This window comes from Cucumis sativus, chromosome 6 (assembly GCF_000004075.3).
Source record: "Cucumis sativus cultivar 9930 chromosome 6, Cucumber_9930_V3, whole genome shotgun sequence".
NCBI classification, from domain to species: Eukaryota; Viridiplantae; Streptophyta; class Magnoliopsida; order Cucurbitales; family Cucurbitaceae; genus Cucumis; species Cucumis sativus.
This window is the reverse complement of record NC_026660.2, coordinates 6,875,357-6,899,360: the sequence shown is the minus strand read 5'-3', so window position 1 is coordinate 6,899,360 and position 24,004 is coordinate 6,875,357. Positions and strand designations below refer to the sequence as shown.

General features: G+C 34.1%; 2 protein-coding genes across 2 annotated transcripts; one reads left to right on the top strand and one right to left on the bottom strand.

The window, feature by feature from the left end:
* LOC101210913 (leucine carboxyl methyltransferase 1 homolog) lies at positions 1 to 9,772 on the bottom strand. The gene is made up of 13 exons (XM_004140465.3): positions 9,536 to 9,772; positions 8,962 to 9,050; positions 8,732 to 8,868; positions 8,392 to 8,439; positions 8,104 to 8,185; positions 5,817 to 5,919; positions 5,294 to 5,414; positions 5,092 to 5,139; positions 3,611 to 3,694; positions 3,081 to 3,145; positions 2,099 to 2,150; positions 1,514 to 1,552; positions 1 to 646 (listed from the first exon to the last, which is right to left on the bottom strand). The coding sequence occupies exons 1-13, from the start codon at positions 9,613 to 9,615 to the stop codon at positions 578 to 580; spliced, it is 1,017 nt and encodes a 338-aa protein (XP_004140513.1). The 5' UTR covers positions 9,616 to 9,772; the 3' UTR covers positions 1 to 577.
* Positions 9,773 to 11,249: 1,477 nt separating this feature from the next.
* Positions 11,250 to 23,280, top strand: LOC101211161 (elongation factor G-2, mitochondrial). The gene is made up of 20 exons (XM_004140466.3): positions 11,250 to 11,793; positions 12,252 to 12,473; positions 13,250 to 13,371; positions 13,484 to 13,634; positions 14,019 to 14,090; positions 14,977 to 15,072; positions 15,154 to 15,242; positions 15,851 to 15,917; positions 16,959 to 16,997; positions 17,453 to 17,513; positions 17,797 to 17,906; positions 18,000 to 18,074; positions 18,159 to 18,227; positions 18,359 to 18,480; positions 21,479 to 21,604; positions 21,728 to 21,848; positions 22,017 to 22,117; positions 22,210 to 22,270; positions 22,523 to 22,576; positions 22,879 to 23,280. Exons 1-20 carry the CDS (start codon positions 11,395 to 11,397, stop codon positions 22,981 to 22,983), a joined length of 2,262 nt encoding a protein of 753 aa, XP_004140514.1. The 5' UTR covers positions 11,250 to 11,394; the 3' UTR covers positions 22,984 to 23,280.
* Positions 23,281 to 24,004: the final 724 nt, after the last annotated feature.

Below are 24,004 nucleotides of genomic sequence, written 5' to 3'. Positions count from 1 at the left end.
TATAAACAAATGTGATATTGTAGCACCCATTTGTTTGATGATGATCAAATCCCTCAACAAAACTAGAGAGAGAGAGAGAATGGTGGAGTAATAAAGCAAAGGGGCCAACAATGCAAATTAAATTATGTATGGCACATGGTTATTAGTCCCCACAAGTCAAAATAGGCAATTACTACATTCTTCAACTAATGGGACCCACCATGTTCTATTTGCCAGACAGCTGGCTTAACACAATCAAGCACAAGAGGGTGGAAAGAAAGAAAAAGATTAATTTCAATCTCAAACTTACACCAACTTAAACACAAACAAATATGAATAGATGCAATTTCCAGGAGGAATTGAGGCTCATATCATAATAGTTTGTTATAGAGAGTTACAAGAGTCAAGTCCTTTAGAATAAATACCTTTTTCATCTTTTAGCCTGGCAAATAATCTCCCCAGCTTGTGTAGGTAATGGCACGTGTGAAGAGCACGTTCTACTCCCAAGTATTAAATTCTTCAACAAATCTTGGAAGAGTCAAGTCAATAGTAGCAGCAGGCAGCAGGCAGCAGGCAGCAGCTAGGTGTTCTTTACATCTCATGCTGGTGAGAGGGGGGGGTCAAGCACGTGCTGGTCCTGGGGGAAGCCGAAATTCCCAAAAAGCCCCTGGGGTCAAGAAAGGAAAGTAACAAATGAAAAGTTGTAGTTATAAGATACCGTGTATGTCCTTGTTGTGGTATCAGTTTTCCTCTTCCCCTTCAAACGGGAAAAGGAAAGAGAAGTAAATGAAATGAAGACAAGAAGACACAAATATCTAGCTAAGCCATTCACATTGCCCACTGTGTGACAGTACATTACATAACATGTTTGTCAAGCTTTCATCATTAAATAATCAAAGCCAACGTGTTAAAGTTGCATGAAAAATTTAAAAATTAAAAATTAAAAAACCATGTTGGTAGAATTCAATCATTTTGAACATTTTCTTCATTTTGACATGGGGTGCTCAAATCACAAATGTTTAGATTGGAAGGAAAATGCCATTACATGAGAAAGGAGATATGTGGAATTTATAGCCGACATTAGTAATGACAAACAGATCCATGATAAGCCAGGTCACAACATATGTAAAGAAAAGTAACCACACAAGAGAATTAGTCCCTATGTTAGTAAAATGGGTCACAAAAGGAGGGCAGTTGCGCATGTGCTCCAACTTATGACCCAATATTAATGATAATAAAGATCAGACTTTTCAACCACTTTTTTTAAAAAGAAACACTTTCACAAAGAATATGGACCGGACCGAAAGTAAATAGGACCAGAAGAATAAACAAAATGAATTTAAGGAAAGACTAAAATGCTTGGACTGGAAATGATTAAATATGTCTAATACCAGCATTACGAGACAAAATTAAGAATTGCAAGATCATTACACTTCACAAGGTATAGCCATAAGTTAGTCCAGAACATGGAGTCGCTTAACAAAGAATCATAAAAGAAAATATTAAAGCAAACATGGCCACGAAATAAACGTACCAGGGAATCATTGATAGCATAAGCCACGCAATAATGCTCCTGAAAAACCATCCAATTAAAAAGTTTCAAAAAATAATTTGATTAAAGATCTAAAAATGCAATAGCGTGACACATAGAAGCTATAGTCTAATTCATATTAACTTTCACCCCACCGTTGGAAGGACGGAAAAAAATAAAACTACCAATCACCAGTAGTGATGCCGGCAGGAAACAGCGCAGAAGCAATAATGAAAATCTCAATAGAAAAATTAGAGTGAAATCCAATTATGGAACGAAACAATTTCTAATTGAAGTGATGCAAAAATGGAGGTACAAGCTCACATCAAAGTACACTCTTGTCCAAATGAGAATTTAGAAGTATTTAAGATTTACGAAGTTAAAAGTTTAAAACTAATAAACAACATTGCTGAAATGTCAACAGATGACAAATAGAAAAATAAATCTTGACATTGAAGAAAAAAACTGACAATAAGTTAGCGAAAAAGCTCAAATCTCAACAGTTTGTGCAGCGAACACACAAGAAAAGAAAAAAGGAAAATCAAGCGCCTGAACCTTTTCTCATTAAACAATAGGTTATAAACTTGCCTGCATCATGTGCCACTCCTCAAATTCATCAAATAACTCCAGCCGTTCAATCCTAAAGGAAAAAAAAATGCCAAACATGAAAATACTCCCAGGAAAATATCTTGAACAAATTGGCAAAATCAAAGTAAAGAAGGAAAATCATATGAAATTTGAAAGAAAACCTTCACAAAAGCGGATGCTGAATAGCCTGAATGCATGACATAAGTTAAGTACTCAGACTATATAAAAAATTGATACAGACAGTAGTCTGATTCCAAGATTTATTACTGTACCTAGGAGTGGTTATTTACATAACCACATCCACATCAAAGACCTTGCAAGTCCAGGAGAGACGTGCATATATTTCGTCATATATCTAATATCAATTCTCAGTCAACATTATTTCAATTCTGAGGCAAAACAAAATTTGGCCAAAGGTAACCAGAAAGCTTACTGAAACAAACAAAAATAGTGATTAAAATAATTACAGGTAAAAGCTACATTAGTTTGAGACTTTGAGTCTTGAGACATGCTTTATCTATCTATCTATCTATATATATAAAGATATCCATGAATGTCTTGACCAGCTTACCGCACCCCCATTGATCTCACAAGACAACCCGCCCGACCCTACAATATTTGGGTGTTGAGGAAACTCATTGGAAATTAATTCCTCAGTGGTTACCATGGATTGACCCATGACCTTAAAATATAGCCAGTAAAAAAGAAGTTTGTTGTTGAAAAAACTTGTTTCTTTGATTAAGGAACTGAGCTTCCATTGGAGAAAAATGAAAAAATGTACAACAGCATACAATAACAAGCCCACAAAAAGAGCAAGCTTCATTCATACATTTCAACTATTTGATTCCATCTTTTTCTTCGACAAGCAAGTTTGTCAATGCATCAATCATAATAGAAATGAACCACTAAACAAAACATGGCATCAGATTGACAACAATATATAAACAAAGGAAAATGGCCAAAACCACTCTTAAACAAAAACCTTCGTCTTTCCTGAGCTTCGATCAAGTTACGATACACTTTCAGCATGTCCCATGCAGCAGCTGTCTATCAGCCAAAAGAGACAATATTCAAATAGAGTCTTCATTAAATATTAAAATAAAAAACAGGTTAAATAGGTCAGGAATAAGTATATACACACATATAATAATTTACAGGAATGTAGAACATACTGTCACTAAAGAGAACATCACAGAATACCCACATATCACAATCTTCATCCAAAACAAGATGAATAGCTAATAACCACAGGAGAGGGGGGAAAAACCATATTCACGACTACTAGTAGACCATTGTAGATCCGAAAATATGCATTAGATAATATGTTTCTGTTTAGTTTCCGTTAAATGGTATTTAAACCTAAATATTACTAGGCTATTAAGGGAAAATCAGTTATTAACCACAGAATTAGTTTCTATCACAAAGCTAATTGAATAAAAAAAGGAACTTTGTTAAGAGAAGAAGGGGATCGTGCACTATTTCAGATTTATCTATTGCAAACAGAAAATTTACCTGCCATCCTTGATCGAGAAAAAGATTTTTCTTTGCAAGTAATGATGGTGTAGCATTGATACCTAACAAAGCACAGCCTCGACTCTGCATCAATAATGTTCACATCTATATTAAATTCTTTAATCACTAATGAAAGTTGTCATAAAAATATATTAAACCTTTTTTTAATTTGAATGAGTAGATGAGACAATCTTGGAACCACAAATGGAAGACAAATACCTACGGACTATTTCTTTTAATATAAAAAAAGTAACTGTCATTGAGAAAAAATAAAGAATACAAGGGTGGAAAAAACCGCCCCACAAAAAAGAGTACAACCCTCTATAAAAAGGGCCTCCTATTATGCAAAATAATACCTAAAGAATAGTTACAAAAGGCCTTCAAATCCGAAGCCCCACAACGAAACATGACAACACACAAGGGACCAAACCTCACAATAGTTCCTCTCCAACCTCTAAAAACCCTATTATTTTGTTCAACCCACCACTCAGAAAATAGAGCACACCCTTGCCTTGTTCAGTTTTTTAATGTGCCAATATGTTTTTGGCCAAAGAAGTGTACGTGCGACAATAGAGGAGTTTCTTCTCCATCCGTCTTTCAAGAGAAAGACCAGTTTTTGTGGTTTTACGTGTGTGTTGTTGTTTGGGATATTTGGGGTGAGGAAGTCTGGTCTTTGGCAAGATTTCATGTGTCCCTTTGGGCTTCGATTTTGAAGGCCTTTTGTAATCATTCATTTAGTAACATTTTACTTAGTTGGAGCCCCTTTCTTTAGGTGAGGTGTTGTTGTAAGTTTTTTAGTATGCCCTTGTATTCTTTCATTTTTTCTCAACGAAAGTCGTTACTTTTCTTTAAAAAAATAAACCATTTTTATGTAGCTGAGCACTACTCTCTTATTTCTTCAACAAAAAAGTTTTGTTTCTTCTTTGCTGGTATTTTTGCTTTCCAATTTGTATTCATTTACTTCTCATGGTGTTCTCTCTCAAAGGTTGTGTTGGATTTTCTTGTAGGGATATTTTAATTAATTGGAATGCTTTTAAGGGGACATTTGGACACTCGTAATGGGATTGAAATTCATTGTAATATAATCCAAAATTCATGTTTGGATTGAGCATTTTGAGCCCAAATTGTTTCGGAAAGTTTTCAATTAAACTCTATTTACCATCATTTACACTTTTTATGATTTCATTTTTGTTCCGCCCTCAATTCAATATGTATTCCAACATTCCTCTGATTCTCAATAATCCTAGTTACAATCCAGCTCTCCCCCTAAATATCATACGTAGTTAGTGGTTGAGCATTACACTTTTCATTTCTTGAATGAAAAGTTTCAACTTTTGTTCGCCAATATTTTTTTGTATGCCCTTCAGTATTCTTTCATTGTTATCAACAAAAGCTTGTCCTTCAAAAAATAAAAGAAAAATGGAGGAATAGACTACAAAAAAGGTTAATTATTGTTCATGGACTATCAAAAACAGTTGTACCTCTAAATTTCTGATCATTTGCTGGCCAAAGGCATCATCTGGATGAATCTGTTGAAAGATTTAGTCACAAATTGCCAAACCATGATTTAAAACAAAAACATCTACCAGTGGAGATATGAAGGATACACATGAATTCAAAATGAAAGAAGTTCCACCAGAAATGTGAACAAAAACTTGTATGATTTCAAAAAGAAAGAAAAACCTGCTCATATAAGAAAAATATTGCTGTTGAAAATGCTTTTGATGCCCAACCAACAATAGCCTGACTCGAATCTGGATCCAAGTATATTAAAACGCATTCTGCAATTATAAATGTCGGCAAACTGATAACAATATCAGGATAAAATCTATTAATAATTTCCATGTGAAACCAAAAAGTAGGGAAAATGTCGGATTCATCAGATGTTCAAACCCACTCTCAAAACAGCCCACTCATCCACATCCAAAAATCCCTCCCCCTTACCTCCACCAGAGCCCACAGGCTCAGGGACACCAAAATTAGAAAGATTGTAAGACCAACTAATTCAGAGATGACTAGATGAGTCACCACATCATTAAAGACATTAAAAGAAGAGCTCTCGTGAATGAAATATGACAATGTTGAAATAATGATGAAGATTTAATTATGACCTGAAGTGACGCAAATGATCCACCAAATAGTTAAGGATGTTTAAAGCACTCTAAAAACTGGACCACGAGGAGGAAAAACTTCTGCGTATTCATACCTGGGATCCATACCAGCAAGAACCAATACATCATTTAACTGATTGGTTTCACGCAGGTCAACAGGGAGTAGCTTGTAATGATCACTATGGACTTCTCCTTTTTCTGCAAAGAAATTATAGGTAAATTGAACATACATTAATATATTTTGAAAAGCAAGAAAATGATCAAAAAACAAAGTAGGATATCATTCGCCACTGTTTTCCATAAAAAAAATGTAATACTCTATAATCAAACCACCATTTGTTAAAATACAAGCATGTTGCCAACAAGTAAACTAAAATGGCAGGAAAGGTTAACAGGCCCGTGGTGTGGATGGCCTTCTCTTGAGACAGCTGAAAATACTAGAGGCATCCGTTATGTGCAGTGAACCTAATTTCACAAGTTCAGGAGATAATACAAGGTTATTATTCTTTCTCTATTCATATATTTATGGCGGATGGTTTTTGTTTTTGGCTATCTATAGGTCATTTGGGATATTTTTGGCAAGGCTTCATGGTTTGGCTGTATTTGAGGGTGATTGATGTGTTCTTGAACGTGATTTTAGTGTGAATCATTGATCTTGGGAGAAATCTCATGATCACTCAACTACTAGAAGTATGAAAACGTTCAATGAGTGGATTGTTGCCTATCACCTTCAAGATATCTAATTGCTAAATGTGTTAGATGTGATTTTACCTCTTTATTGATAGTCAAAAAGAGAGATGAGCTCAAAGTACAAGAGGGTTAAGTAAAAAATACTAGGGATCAGCAATCGCACCCGGACATCTCAACTAGGTTGACACCCCTTAACGACCTTATCATATTCAGAAGAACAAAAGCAAGAAGGAAAACAAAACTCAATGCTAAGCCATGATAATAGATCTTCACTGGGTCATGAGTAATAAAGAATTTAGTATAATGAAAAGTAATGAGAAGAAATAAAAAAGAAAGTAAAAACAGAATAGTAGCAACAAAATCAGGTTGGAAAAATATAAGCTCTCCAATTTAAGTTGAGGTCTTGAATGTCGTAGCTTCCAAAAAGATCTTTGAGAGGGTGCACCAGCAGGAGGCATTTCTGTGTGCTATATCAGAACGATCAAAGCAGTCCATTGATTTATCATCTATTTCACTATTAGACGGATTTTGGCTAACCAAGGATTGGCTTAATAAATTTGGTCCGGCATGTCCCACATGTATAGAAAGAGTCACTTCAAACCAATACCCCTTGACTAACCTGTGGTGACGTTGCTTGGGTCCTTGCCCTTTTCAGTTTGAGACTTCTTGGCTGCGAAATACTTCTTTCAAAGATGGTGTATTTGTCTCACTTCTCTTTGTTCTTTGTCCACTTGCTGAAATCTTTTTCCTACTTCAGTGGTCCATTGCTTCTCCAAAAGACCCATTCAACTCTGTTGAACTGCATCCTTGCAGGTCATCCTTACAACAAAGAAAAGGAAGTCCCTTCGGTGAAATTTCACCAAAGCTTCTTTTGACAGTTGTGTGCACAATCAACGCCTCTCAGCAATCAATTTTTATCATTCTTTTGAACTTCTTACCTTTAGTTCAACACCTCCCTTCGGCTAAATTTAAAACATTTCCAATTTTAACCTTTAGTAGTTTCATTTATTCAATGAAATTAATTGGCATTGCTTTATCCTATCTCTCACTGCCCATTGGAGATGTTTTTTATAATTCTCATGCCGCACTGACCTTTAGTAATTTCATTTATTCAATGAAATGAATTGACATTGTTTCTCAATATTTTTAATCTTTTTATATTTAAAAAAGAAGCCAGGCATAGAGGCTTCCTAACAAGTAACAAGTACAAGAGATACAGCATCAACTAAAATTTGTTTACATGAATGTAAACAAAAACATAATTACATCACTTGATCTATCACATATTCATTTAATGGTAATAATCAGTGAACTCCAATTATAAACTGAAAAAAAAAAATTAGTGTAATAACAAGTATCAAACATCCAAATGTTCCTCGTAATCCCTGAAACAAAATTTAGGAATTCAACCAATCAAGTTCACTAGTCAATCAATCTAGAAGAAGGGGGAGGATCAATATTATTGAGATGGAACTTTAATGTAGCCTAAAGCTATGCATCATAAAAAATCAGAAAGAGAACTATACATCAATACTATGGTCGAGGAAAGACCTTGAAACTAGCCATAAAAATGTCAAATGACATGGAAAAAGAGCAACAATGAATAGATGGCATTTTACAGGGTTTGGATTTAAACCTGCAACTGCTAATATGAAAATGAAAGATGTTGAAATGATAGCACAGACCACTTACCCAGGGATATAGATACAGTTCCACTGATTTTTTCTCTCAACTGACTACAGGATTCAATTATTGCAGCTTTCTTACTGGTCACCTAGAAAAAAATAGATAGATTAAAAACTGCACAACCCAGAATTCCAGTGAGACCAGTTTCATTGCTACAAAGGAAGCCACTGACACAATCTATTGTTAGTTGACGTAATTTTCTTCTATTGCATTAAAATTTAACAATGTGTACATGTTGCTTCAATAGTAAGTGACGGATTAAAAAGAATAAGAAATAAGGTTTCAGAACTGCACCTCCAAAAAGTCCAATTCCACATATAAATGTGGTGCATTACCCTCATTCTGTAAAAGCATAATACAAATGCATCAACTCCAAATGGGATGTTAATTGGGGAAAACAGAGAATGTAAGCAAAGGACAGACCCACTTAACATTATTGGAACAAGCATAGAAAACATAGAAAATGATCAACTTCAAATCCCAACCTATTATTAGTTTACACGTGGTAGGAAACACGCACAGGCACACACCATATATAATATAGGACAATACAGAAAATGAGATTTAAATATAAACGAAGAACGAATGTCTATGCTAAAGATGTTATAGCCCGTGACCTAATTAAGCAGCTTGCCTGCAATTGGAAGTACATTGTGTCAAATCCAGCTCCAAGCGACAATATCTGCTTCTTTGTGTGCTCCTCTGTATTGCTTCCAACATTGAGGAATTGAAAGAGGAGCTTCCTCAGCGCAGCCCACCGGGCAAAATAGCCTTATTAGCAACAACATGGATAAATTTACTACAGAGTGAATAAAAGAAAGTTCTAAGGAAGTGACATATTTAAGAGAAGTAACAAGATTGTACCTCGGTTAATAATTGGAGATCTCTTGACAGGCTTTCGTACAAAAAGGTGTATGTAATCGTCTTTCATATATCCCTTTCTAACACATGATCTGTAAACCAAACAGGAGAGGCTAATGTTACATCTTAACGTATAAACCCAACTCGTTTTTAAACTCTACCAAAGGATGGACCAGATTCAATGTTCATAAACAAATTATGGATCGAAACTGTCCTTGTGAGAACAAAATCCAATTACGAGCATGGAACTACAGTAAATTCTAGCATGATTGAATCCCATATGACAGAGTGAGGATATATCGCATCAAAGAGTAAGAATTCGCCGATTGCCAAACAAAATAACAAAATCTTAGCGTGTATTCCAGCTGGAAATTTCCTTAAAGGATAAGAAGTGTATTCATCCAATCAACATCGACTCATGAAAACAAAAGACCACCTCGACGGCGTTGAGAACGCAGGAAAAAGGGTTATATAAGAAAATTTTGAAGCGTCCAGTTTGGAAACTGGAAAAGGCGATGGATGGATCGCAAACGTGTAACTTAGTGGCAGAATAATGCTTTGAGGTGAGTTTGCTCACAGTTTACTTGCAGATGCATCGTCGTTGGTGGCCTGCACTGCTGCTCTGTTACTCTGTGAATCGGGAGCGGCTTTCGCCATTCTTGAATCTGCCGAAGAGCTTCGAGGTTAACGCGATGGAGATGAAGCAAGTTGAGGATGGTGATGCTAAAAATAACTCCGGCGACACTTCCCTTCCGCTTTGAACAAAACCCTTGCCTTCTTCTTTCCAATTAAGAAATGTTCCCCATTTTATTTTTAAAACAAATTTTCCCCAATTTATTCCTAAAAATTTAGTTGGTCACCTTTTAATGTTTTATTTTCAATTATGTAACAATTTTGTCTCAAACGATTTTAATCCTTAATCTAAATTAGTCTTTGTAATTTTTTAATTTGTAACAACTTAATAAGAAATCAATGTTATATAATCATTTTTATTATTTTATAATAATTGTTTAAAAAATAATAATAATATTCATGTTACCACATTTTTTAATTATAAAAGTAGTATATTTAAAATCAATATGAAAAAAAAATACATATATTGTTTTTTATTTTTTTATCTTATGCAATTTTCTGTTTTAACAATGTGAAACTAAAATTTATAATTAATTTGTGATTTTGTTTATGTTAAAAAAATCTTATCATTAATTTTTATAATAAAGATTAATTCATTAGAAACTTTAAAATATAATAAATAAATTATGATATATTTAAGTTTATGAATTGGAATGTTATAAAATTGAAGATTAATAATTTGCTTTAACATTATGATTAATAATAATAATTTAAAATATAAACCTTTCTATAATATTTATGAATGTAACTATTTTTGACCATTTTTTATAATTAAAAAAAAATATTTAAAATGATAAAATTCCTCTAAACATTGCAAAATATTGCGGTAATGAAAATGCACGTTTGGTAATAAAAAGCTTATAAAAGCAGGCAAAAAAAAAAAAAAGATCATCTAAACGTGTGTATATTTGAATGTCTTCAATTCACATTTGATAATAAAATGCTTTATTATCCTAATTCAAGACTTGAAACCAAAGTTAGTTTTTCAAACACTCTTTTAGTTTCTGAAAACATCCAAATTGATTTAGTGGTTTTTTTTTAATTTGTTCACATCTTAAAATTTAAGAGTATTTTGTATGTCTAAAATGTACGTGCAAAATTTAACCAAAAGTTATTTCAATAACATACAAAATATAAATTTATTTTATGTAATTCGAGCATGATAAAGTCTGTGAATCTTCTTAACAGTTGAAAATTCTATTACGAATAAAATTGTGAATAATTTAGACATCAAATTAAAATTTCATAAAAAAGGATTATAAAAATATTTCACGGATAATAAAAAGAATCGAGTCACAATTAAAAAAAACAAAAGGGTTAGATATAAATTAATTTAATTACGTGATGAATTTGTAACTTACAATTAGATAAAATTTGAAAGTGCAAGACTTACAAAATATAAAGTCAAAAGTTTTAAAACTTATTCGGAGTGTTGAAGTATGTATAGTTTAAATGAAGCGTGAACTTGTTTGCATCAATAGTTTTATGGTTTGACTCAACTGCTTGCTTTACACAAAAAAAAATACTTATTAAATGGATATATATCAAGAAATAATTTCGTTACAAATGCTATATATCAAACTTGTACTATATGAAAATATTGTGGTTTGCATTTTGAGAAGAACCCTATTGTATATATTATATATAGTGGAGGTTTGAAACTGAGACAATCTCTCCTCGTCTAACAACAAAATAAAAGAGAAGAAAGGAAGACAGTTCCAGCCCCCGCGAAGGTCCACAAGAGCACACGGCTAAATACAAAAGGGTTTAGGGTTTAGCTCTAAACCCCTCTTTTCCGTCGCCATGGCCGGCTTCCGGAGAACCTCCACACCGCGCCTTCTTTATTCTTTTTACTCTTCCACCCTCACCCATTCTTCATCTCCATCACCCTCCTCCGCTCTCCTCCTTGGGAATTTCCACCTCCGCCATTCTTCCAGTGCTGCCCGTGTGAAGGAGGATAAGGAACCATGGTGGAAGGAATCCATGGAGAAGGTCCGGAACATCGGGATCTCCGCACATATTGACTCGGGTAAGACGACGCTGACTGAGAGAGTTTTGTATTACACGGGTAGAATCCATGAAATCCACGAGGTTAGAGGAAAAGATGGGGTTGGTGCTAAGATGGATTCTATGGATTTGGAGAGAGAGAAGGGGATCACAATTCAGTCCGCTGCTACTTACTGTACTTGGAATGGTTATCAGGTGCAATTATGGATTTCTAAAAAAATGTGTATTTTTTTTTTTTTAATTTGGAGCTGATCTTCCTTAGATGTTGAAGCTAATAGGATGCGATCAGAGTCTATTGATACTTTATTCTGCTTTGCATAAAACGCAAGAGAGAGAAATGATACTTTTTCGTTTTTCCATTAAGATAGCTTCGATACTAACTCCAGCGTTCAAAGAACATTATAGTGAGACTTTTTTTTTTTTTTTTTAATTACAATATATTTGGTAACAATAACAACGATATTCATACAGCTTATATGCATCTCGACAAGGTAGGTTGTACAGAAGGTTTTCATTTCTGTTTAAAAATATTCGTCTCATTTTATAATTTGGAGTCATAATGAACGTAAGTAGGGACATCTATATGTGATTATCAAAATTTTCTGGCGTGGTGACATGTTACGTGAAGTTTTTTTTATACAATTTTATTTCAGATTAACATTATCGACACCCCTGGTCACGTTGATTTCACAATCGAGGTAGAAAGAGCTTTGCGTGTTCTTGATGGTGCCATTCTCGTCCTTTGTAGTGTTGGTGGTGTGCAGAGTCAGTCTATTACTGTTGATCGGCAGATGAGAAGATATGAAGTTCCTAGGCTTGCATTTATCAATAAACTTGATAGGATGGGTGCTGATCCGTGGAAGGTTTTGAACCAGGTGACTATCAAAAGGAGTGTAGTATACTGTTAAATTTTGCTGTATTTTCTAATTGTTGTTTATAAATTTTAAATTATTGAATGTATCCATCTCTTTCACTATTTTCTTTCTTCATACACAGACACCCATACATGTCGTTGCAGATGATACATTAAATAGAATTAACAACATGCTGGTACTAAACAAGTGTTGTCTTTTCCCCCTCCAAAATTATAATTGCCCTAATTTTTGTCGTCAGGTTCACCCCAAAACATCTTGAAAAATGTAAGAGAACTTATAGATAATCCTCAAACGTAACTAAATTAGAAAAGCATTCTGATGCAGTTTTGATCAATATCAGAACCATGCTGATTAATTATGCTAGAAAGAAACAACCTCGTGTCCAGAAACCTAAGAACACTAAATAATTTTACCTCATCTGTTGTCTGATAAAAAATACTTTATCGTTGTTTTCGCCCTAGGAGGTCACATCATTTTAATTAAGAAATTTTATATAATATCACTACTTATAAATAAAATTTTAAGAAATGTTATCAATATATTTTTTCACATAAATTTTTTCATGCTCATCATAATGAAGATGGATGAATTCTTGTATTTTTCATTCAGCTGACTGCCTGGTCTCGGTGTTGCTACTTGTCATAGAAAGTTCACTGCAGATTTGGTGGTTTCTTTGGAGTTAATGAATTGCAGTTAGTCAATAATACAGTTATGTTGGTAGTGATAATGAGTTGAGTACTAATCTTTGAACTGAATTAAATTGGTTTTTCTTGAAGGCAAGGTCTAAACTCCGGCATCATAGTGCTGCTGTGCAAGTTCCAATCGGCTTGGAAGAGCAATTTAAGGGTCTTGTTGACCTTGTACAACTTAAAGCCTACTATTTTCTTGGATCCAATGGGTACATTTCCAAACCTTCTTCATCCAATATTTATTTTCAACCCTTCATAAGATAAAAGAAGAAAACATATTTCCAATCCTCCTCTTCTCATGGGTTGGTTATTGCAATGCAGTGAGAAAGTTACCGCTGAAGAAGTTCCTGCAGACATGGAAGCTTTAGTCACAGAAAAGAGGCGTGAACTAATTGAAATGGTTTCAGAAGTCGATGATAAACTTGCTGAAGCATTTCTTAGTGATGAACCTATATCACCTGAAGATCTCGAGGTGCCTATTCAAGGAATATAGTAGGAACAATATATTTTTTATCCATAACGATGGGTAGGGTAGAGATACAAAAGAATATATTATAATCTGATATATTGATTGTTGAACGACATGCACACTCATGTTTTCCACTTCCACATGTTCTATTTCATGGGAGCACCAGAGGGGTGTCTATTCTGCCTACGTTCTAAACTGAATTTAAAGTAAATGCAGATCCATTGTTTTGTTTTGGTTTTCCTTTAATTTGTTGTTTAATGAAATTAACGAGGCTGTTATATGATATGTTCATGGTTGTTTCTTATTAAAAAAAATGAGACTGTTGTGTGTTATTTTCAATAGGTACTTGTAGCTTTCATTAATCACCATCTCTCTCTTTTTAAATAGGCTGCAGTTCGAAGGGCTACTGTTGCACGGAAGTTTATACCTGTATTCATGGGTAGTGCATTTAAAAACAAGGTACTCATGCTTTTTTAGATGATAGCTGTCTTAGAGTTTTTGTTTATAGTTTTAATAGGTTTGACACTATCTTAAATCAAGCAGTGTCGCTTGATATTCCATGCTTCAAGAACCGATTTTAAATTTCTATGCATGGAGGACGCAAAGGGTACAGCCAGCCCAATTTTAGAAACTATCTTATAACAACCATTTATCTATACTTTTTTGTTTCTTGTAAAAAAACCATTTCTCTATCCTTTAGTCATGGATTATATTTTAACAGCAGAAAGGGTAAGGTCCCTGACAAAACTTTCAGCATCAAGAAGAGTAGTAAAGTGATGAGAGATTACTCTGTACTAAATTTAAAAAAATATATATCCGAACATAAGGAACATATATGTAGCCAAAATTAGATTTAACGGCATATTGTCATTTTTAAAGTTATAATTATCAGTTTGTAAATCAATAAAATAAGTACACTGAGTTCCCTCATTGGTTGCATCGCTTAACTACTATTAGTTGCTAAGTGCAACTAAGACACAATAACTATGTTGCCAACACAGTCCTCCAAGCTACTCATTATTAGTAGCTGATTTTCTTCATTTTTTTTCTTACATTAAATTTAGGATACCTAGGAATTCTATTAATATGATTGCAGAAGTAAGAGTTGTACCTTATAATTTCTTTTAACCTATAGCAAACACAGACTCCTAGTTTAATTATTCATTTTATGTAGTATGCCTCTCTCTCACTAGTTTCTTTCTTCCTTTCTTCTTCTTATTAATTATATATATTCTCAAATTTATTGCTTGATCAATTTGCTCTTGTATACTCCACTACCAATAAACTATATGTATTACAGCTGTTTGCTAATAGTATTTTCATGTTTCTTATGTATGGATTTCAGGGAGTTCAGCCACTTTTAGATGGAGTACTTAATTATTTGCCTTGTCCAGTTGAAGTTAGCAATTATGCTTTGGACCAAACAAAGAATGAAGAGAAGGTTACTGGTCTAAATAAATAATTAGTGTTCTAGATATTTTCCTATGCTGATTTGAGAATTGAAATATCTGCTGTATTTTAGATTGCACTGAGTGGTTCTCCAGATGGACGGCTTGTGGCATTAGCATTTAAATTGGAGGAAGGTCGTTTTGGTCAGCTAACTTATTTGAGGTATTCTATGTGCTATGTTGAAGTGAAAAGAGCATAAGGGAATAGTTCGGAAGTCCATGATACACAGATTCATATTCGATTTTAATTAAGAAATATGGACGGGTGGGTAGAAAATTTAAATGAAAAGGACAGGGGAAATGAGGTCACTTATTGTCGTGTAATGTGTTATGTGTATATTATGCTTCTGGCTTAAGTACTACTTTACTTCTTAGGTTTGAAAAATACGATTGAATCAAAGATAAAAATCTATAGAATTGGTTACTCTTATCGTCTACTGATAACAGTAGTGATGCTAAAGATTGCTGTGCCAATTGATTAGTTTTCTAAAAGAAATAATTTTTTAAAATTGTTCTGTTTTTTTTGTGAGGTTACATAACTGTTATTTTCGATCACACAAGTTATGATTTGTTTAACATTCATGATTAAGATTGAGGCGTACATGTTGGCCTTTTAGAGGAAAGGCTTGAGACCAACTTTAGTCTTTTAAAATACAAAACATTGGTTTTAGTTTATGTGAGTATTAATTTATATAAATACTTGTACATAATTGCATTCGTAAATTAAATGCTTGATTACTGATGCTAGCATATTTTCACCCTCGAATGAAGAATCTATGAAGGTGTCATCAAGAAGGGCGAGTTCATTGTCAATGTAAACACAGGCAAGAGGATTAAGGTCAGTTTTATAGGCATGCAATATTAATTGATGTTTTTCATCTTGTTTATGCTAAGGATTTACATTTATTAGGGATGCTATTAGTGTAATTAGGAGTAACATTCGAAATGAAAAACGAAACTAGGATGAGATGATGGTATATTCTACATTTAACATTACCTAAAATTGGTTGTGTATGAATGGGGTAGGATGAAATGATGATTGACAATTGTTTAGAATTATTTATTTAACTTTGAGAAACAAGTATCATTTTGATGAGACTAATTTACGATATAGGCAAAGGTGCCAACGTGACTACTAAAAAATATTGCCAACATGACTACTAAAAATATTGCCAACATGAAGAAAGGGAAGTACAGGTATAATTAAAAAAATGTGGGGAGAATGTACACTGAGAGAGCGATCGTAGTAAGGTGTTAAAAAAAAGAGAGTTAAAGTTCATGGCTTGGTTTACGCTTTTGAGTGAGCTCAAGCAAGGAGAGGGCCATAGTATCTGTGGGAGTTATTGTATTGTCTTATCTTTTATCTTCGATACTTCTTAATTATTTTAGTTTCTGTTAGTGATACATAAAAATGTACTATATAGTATATGTGCCTTCAACCTTTCCATTGCTTATAAAATAAGGGAGACAAATAGCAAGTTTGTGGGAGATTATAAAGGAAAGTGCAATGATCGAGTTATTTATAACGACCTTATTTGAACAAGATATGTTCTATAGGTTGTATTATGGTGTCCTTGTGTTCTAATTTATAGTGAAAGAAGCCTACAGGAAGAAGAAATGAATATTTAGGAAGAAAGCATTTTACTGGCAAAGTTATATCCTACCTATCCTTATTGCAAGACCTTGAAATGGTGTCTCTCTTAATTAGAAAGGATAAAAAAACTATCAAAGGAGAAATTAAAATAAATTAGGGTTCTGTTTGGCAATCTTTTAAATATTGGAACGAAGAAAAGATGATGTGGCCATGTCTTTTTGCTTCCAAAATGGACAGTGGATGACTATTTTATATTTGATTTAATTTTATCTTCATGTTCTGCAGGTTCCTCGCTTGGTCCGGATGCATTCTAATGAAATGGAGGTTGACTTCTTTAACATCCATTCTCGCAATTTTTAAATGAACCATATGAAACAATTATTAAAGCCTTTTCCTGTAGTAGTTGACCTCTAGTTTTTATTCTGGTATGAAGGGGATGATCCTTCTTATCTGTGCATAAGTTCTTTTAATAATAAATAATAATATGTAACCATCATGGATTGACATGGTGGTAAAAAGGGACATAGTTTCAATAACTAACTAAAAGGTAATGGGTTCAGTCCATGGTGACTACCTATCTAGGAATTAATTTTCTACGAGTTTCCTTGACACTCTGTTGGGTCAGGCGTGAGATTAGTTGAGATGCGCATAAGCCGGTCCGGACACTCAGATTAAAAAAAATATATATATGTGTTTTGTCGTTTTATTGTATTTAAAGCTTTTTTCATAATCCTATCCACCAGTTCCTCTCTCTCTCTAAAGATATACTTTGCTTGCAGGATATTCAAGAGGGACATGCAGGGCAAATAGTTGCAGTTTTTGGGGTAGATTGTGCATCAGGTGTGTCTCATATTCATACTTACACCAATTGGTAATTTATGGCAATTCAGTTTGTATCATGACCAGAGTAATCTTGCATTGAGGATGGAGTCATCTTGAAACACTTCTAAATTTTGATAATTCAAGAATCAATGATCCTGTAATCTATTGATATATTACACAGGATGTCTTTTAGAGAAATTTGAGGGGGTATTGAGTTTAACCATGTGAGGATGGGGACAAGAGATGTTGAATTGTTTCCTATTCGGACCTTTTATGATATTCTGAACCGTTGGATTATCAGGAGATACATTTACGGATGGGTCAATTAAATACACCATGACTTCTATGAACGTCCCGGAGCCGGTGATGTCATTGGCGGTACAACCAGTTTCAAAAGATTCTGGAGGACAGGTGAGACTTGAAATGATTCCTCTTTGAGTGTTACTGGGATCATACTATTGGTAGTACTGTAAATTGAACCTTTATTTTGTATATTTTGAATAGTTCTCAAAGGCTTTGAATCGGTTTCAAAAAGAGGACCCTACTTTCCGTGTTGGATTAGATCCAGAGAGCGGGCAGGTACCATAAGTTTCTCAGTTCTAGAATTTCAATAATTATTCATGTGTATCTTAATGCTTTTTCTTTAACTATTTCTGTGAGCAGACAATAATTTCAGGGATGGGTGAGTTACATTTGGATATTTATGTTGAACGCATCAGGAGAGAGTACAAGGTTTACTTCTTTGTCTTATTTATTCTTCAAGGTTTCTTGGTTTTAGTTAATTGAAAAGAAAAGAAGATTTGTTGTCTGTATTTGGAATTAAATCTATAAATGGGAAATTTTTGGCTGGATATGCTCTATAGGTTGATGCAACTGTTGGAAAGCCACGTGTCAACTTCAGAGAGACTGTCACTCAACGTGCTGAATTTGATTATTTACATAAAAAACAGACAGGAGGCCAAGGGCAGTATGGACGAGTATGTGGGTAAGTGCCACTTGTGTTCCTTCATTGCATAACTTTAAAGATCTTACACTTGCTGCCAATTACATAGTTGGGTTCATCCGATTTTTTGAAAAATGTAACTCGAGACCCAACCCAACTCAAAAAGTAAAATTTAACCAACCCAAATTTTAAACTAATCCAACCCGACCCTTATAAATTGGGTTGGGTGGTTGGGGTTGTTCGGGTTGTCGTGTCATTTGAACACCTCTAGATCCATTCATTCAAATATCCAAGTATTTTGTATTGAAAAAAAAAAAAGACTGGCATCAGAATAGTTTGAAAAACAGTTCAAAGAAATTTATTTCTGGAAGATCACTGAAACTACTGATGCAAGTTATAGTCGAGAATGAAAAAACAATTGATTATAACAATTGAAAAGAGCTAATTTGGTTGGTTTGGATGATTGCCAAAGCTTTGTTTACCTTTAGATTTAAAGCCAAATCATATCTTGGTTAGTTGATCAATCTTCTCTCCCATTTAATAAATTAATTCTGAAACTGTTGAAATGTGTGAGTGAGATCTACACATCTTTGCTCCACTTATGAATTGTACATCCCCATTGATGTAGGGAGAGTTGGTAAAAACTAGTCAATCTATCCCTACAAATAGGAGTGCTCCATATTTTTTTTTGGATAAGAAACAAATATATTTTTTTTGGATAAGAAACAAATATATTCTGGAGGACAAAAGGACAGCCTAAGGGCAAGGGACGAGGCGACCCTCTCTGAGAAAAACTAGCAAATAAGGGACTTCCAATTGTTAAAAGCCATAGAAAGGCTATAATTACAAAAGTATTTGGTGTACTTGCTCCACCAAGAAGCTAAGCATTGAACCACAGTCCAAAAAGAATCATATTTTATCATAAAAAAAAAATCTACTATTTCTCTCATTCCAAATGCTCCACAAAAGAGATCGAGTAGCGCATCTCCACAGGATGTTCCCCTTCGGACAAAAAGCTTTACTATCGAGCCCATCAAGCATCCAACTATCTGTCTTACTAGGAAGATAGAAGTCCAGTTTGAAAATTGTGAACAAGAGAGACCGACCTTTCATTGCGAAGTCACCATGGAAAAATAAGTGGTCAAGAGTCTCCTCATTTTTAAGGTAAAGGCAGCACATAAATGGGTTAAGAGAGGCATAATGAAGCTTTCATTGGAGCTTAACGTGAGTATTAAGGCTTCTATAAGCAGGGTACCATAAGAAGACTTTAACCTTCTGAATGGTGCGCACCAGGGGGAAGATAGTGGGAGTTCGGTCAAGGAAGGTAGACTTTGTAGTGAAAATTCTAGAAGCATTGAGCTTCCAGTTAAGACTGTCACACTCACCATTCAGAGCCCAAGAGTGAAGAATTTCGAAAATGGCAGCCACATTGCCAAATTCACTGTCCGACACATCCCTTATGAGGCCCAAATTCCAGGAGTGGTTGACGGTGCACCAACAATCAGCAACAAAAGCATCCTTATTCAAAGATCTGGAAATTTCAGCGAAAGAGGTTGAGCCTCGCAGCAGCTATACTTCCAAAATCTGATGTTTTAGGGAGTGCGCCATCTATAAATAGGGTCAATTTGATATCAGAACGGTTTTCTGGACTAATGATGGTCGCAGTTGGTGGAAGACTGGGAACTCTTGCTGCTCGGATTGCAAGAAGAGCCTTGTGATGCCCATGATTGAACAATGTGCATCTTTAGAGAAGAATTTCAAGAAAATTGCCAAGAACAGAATTATATTGCATAACATGAAAACTCCTAGACTCAAACTCCTATTTCAAATATGGTTTGCAGCCAAAGAATGTAGTCCTTTTGAATCAAATTGACAATTTGACATTCCAAACTATGACTGTTTGTTGTTAATTGGAAACTTGATGGAGGAAATCAATGAGTTGAAAGACATTACACCCTTGCTTTGGAAAATTTAGTTTGTCAAATGGAAAATTATGTGAAGAGAAGTCAAGGAAATTAAGAACTCGCCTTAATGCTAGAAACACCCAAACAATTGCAGTGAATCCAAGTGTAAAGAAGCCAATAAAATGAAAGAGTGAGAATGCCCACTTATGGTTTATAGGAAACTCGTATTTAAAACAACTTGGAAAAAGATGGCAAAATGTATAGGAAAGGCCAGCAATTGAAGGAGAATTTTGTGCGTTCAACCTGGAGACGGTTTTACCAGATTCGAAGCAGTTAGAACTCGAAGTGTAGTTGTTTGTGAAATAGGAGACAAAGAGGATGAAGGTGGGTAGGGGATGGATGATGCAGTTTTTAACAAGAATCAGTATGATTGGCGTGGAAGGAAAGAGTTTTGCGTGTTTTGCCCCTTCTCACGAGCCATGGGATGTTCCAATCTGTTACCAGTGTGTCTCAAATTGAGTGTTCTATGTTGTCACATATGTAAAGGAGGAACAGAATATCTCCTGACATGTAATTGCAACTAAATGCATTCATTTTCTAATTTTCACCAAGCAGTCATGTCTGAAGGTTGATCTAGCCCTTAGAGGGGTTTTTATGTGGAATTTTGGATCATTTTTTCTTGGTTGTGGTTCAAGAATATTTCTTCTGGGTTTTTTTTCCTATCCCAGAAAGAAGCTACCTTATTATCAATATCATTATTATAATTTTTTAAAAAATTGAGGATGAAGGATAGATATAATTGATGTGATGTAGGGAGAATTAACCTAGGTAGGATAGGTGCTCTCCCTCTTTTATTTTACATCTCGTTCTTAATAAAGTTTCTATAGTTTGATTCTAGGCTACGTCACTTTTACCAGTTTTGTATTGATTTTTCCTCGGATTTGACACACATTTTTGTCTTTCATTTTGACACATCACGTGCCATCAATGGAAAGTTTCATTTATTGTTAAATTTCGGTTAACTTATGTTATTGTTTTACAATTTGCAATGGCAGTTACATTGTCTATCCTTATGTATTATTTGGGTGTAGTGACGTGGTAGTTTCAACATCACTTTTATTTATCTGTAATGGCAGATATATTGAACCACTTCCTCCTGGATCAACAGCTAAATTTGAGTTTGAGAACATAATTGTAGGACAAGCTATACCGTCAAATTTTATCCCAGCAATCGAGAAGGGTTTTAGGGAAGCTGCCAACTCGTAAGCATTTTCTTTTTTTAAAATATTGGAGAAATATGACATTATATTATACATCTGATTGAATAGATTATATTGTACTTGCTTGCAACATCTTATATTTGTTTTTGTTAATACTTTGCTCAGTGGTTCCTTGATTGGGCATCCTGTTGAGAACGTTCGTGTTACCTTGACTGATGGTGCTTCTCACGCTGTTGATTCCAGCGAACTTGCATTTAAGTTGGCTGCTATATATGCATTTAGAAAGGTACGTTTCTTTATCCCATGTTTTTATTCAAGGATACTTTCCTGATCTGGAAACTTTTTGTCCTTAAGTTATTATAGTTATTTATTCGTCAGTTATTTTATTACCTGAGCCCACTACCATGGGAGGAAACAAGACCTCAAAATGTTTTTCATCGTTTTTTTATGCCAGTGTTATACAGCTGCTAGGCCGGTGATATTGGAGCCTGTTATGCTGGTAGAAGTAAAAGTACCTACAGAATTTCAAGGCACTGTTGGTGGTGACATCAACAAGTGAGTGGTTTATTGTTTCAACCCAAGAAGTCCAGGTTTTTTTACCATTTTTTCTACTTTTCTGAAGTATTTGTCCCACTTTTCTATGGCAGGCGAAAAGGTATTATTGTTGGAAATGACCAGGATGGAGACGACTCTATAATTACGGCACATGTAAGCAATTTTTCTTTTTGTTTGTGTGGATGGTTTTATGACAATCTCATCGAAGATATAAACACCCGATTCTTAGTGTACTTTGGATCCTTTTTTCTAAATTTGCTTTTCATATGCACCATTTCCTGTAATTCTGTTAACCACCTTTGTATACACCTCGATTTCTCCAAACAATTCTGTGTTGCAAGCGAAGACCTTTATTAGTCCATTCTCTCCAAAATTGATGCACTAACAATCATTTTTACATTGCAGGTTCCGTTAAATAACATGTTTGGGTACTCGACATCTCTCCGCTCGATGACTCAGGTTTTTCATATATAACTACACCTATTTATTTGGTGTACATTTTTATTATTATTATTATTTTTTGGGGGGGGAACAAAAATATATCCAAAGATATACAAAAGCAGTCAGGTTCGTTTATAGGGTAGATAAAAGATTCCTCCTATTTGCAACAAGAAAATTTGAACTGACTAATTTGTACTTTTAAAGAAAACAGAAAACATTGTAAATAGCTGATTCCGAGGACCTAGATCTCCCAAATTGAACATCATTCATTTCCGTAAACATATTGGTGTTAGTATTGTTGATATTGAAACAATTTTCAGGGCAAAGGAGAGTTCACCATGGAGTACAAAGAGCATTCACCAGTTTCTAATGATGTCCAAATGCAATTAGTAAGCAACTACAAAGGCAGCAAGCCAGCTGAGTAGACTACTTGGATACATTTGGGTGTGTTGTTTCTTGTCATATCCAAAGATACGTAAGCCTATTGTTTTCATTTATTATTGTCATCGTTATTATTTGTCTGATGATAGGCAATAAATTTTGAATCAACTAAATAGAATAATAACTCTTTTATTATTTTTTCCTCACTAGAATCCTTGCCCTTATCTTGTGTCATGGCATGAAGTGGCTTGTAATAGTTATTGAATCAAAATATATATATGGGGTCTTCCTTTGAGCTTTTGTATTTCTTTTTGAAAGTAATAGTTATTGCATTTTGGATATCTCGTTTTCTTAAATTACGTTCTTAATTCAGTAATTTAGTTTTATAATTTAACTCTAGTTTTATCAAATTGACAAATATATTTTAACAAATATTTACATTATTATTCTCCAGAGAAAGGTAAAAGCACTGTCCCCAAACTAATCGATAACTTATCGTAAGTTTGATTGAGAATGTTTCTAATCGGAAAAAGTTTAGGTTCAATTTGGGGAAAACATTCAAACAAGTCATGATATTATTATTCTCAAGGTTAGTCTAACAATTTTTTAAAACCTTTTTTGTATACAATTTTTTTTTAATCTAAATGATGGTTTGATATGAAATGTTTATAATGTTTTTAATTTTTTTGTTCAAGGTTGGAGCTTAACTAATAGTGATTTTTTTAATTGAGACTAATACTATAATTCACTGTCCTATAATTTTGATGAAGCAAAATTACCTAAGATCTCCAGCTCTTATATTTTGTGCATTGCCAACACTATTGGTCAAATTAAGATCCAAAACAATCTCAAAAGTTGATGTTATAAATATTTGCTATTTACAACATATGACATTTAGGGCAGTCCTGTTTTAAATAGTGAAGGTTGGATATGATATTATTATATATGCGATGTAGTCGTAGAGGAATGATACTATGTACGGCGAGGAATGGAAATAAAAGTGTCAAAATGATCCTGTTTTATAAAGTACGATGAATATTTTTAAACAATATTTAAATTAAAGAA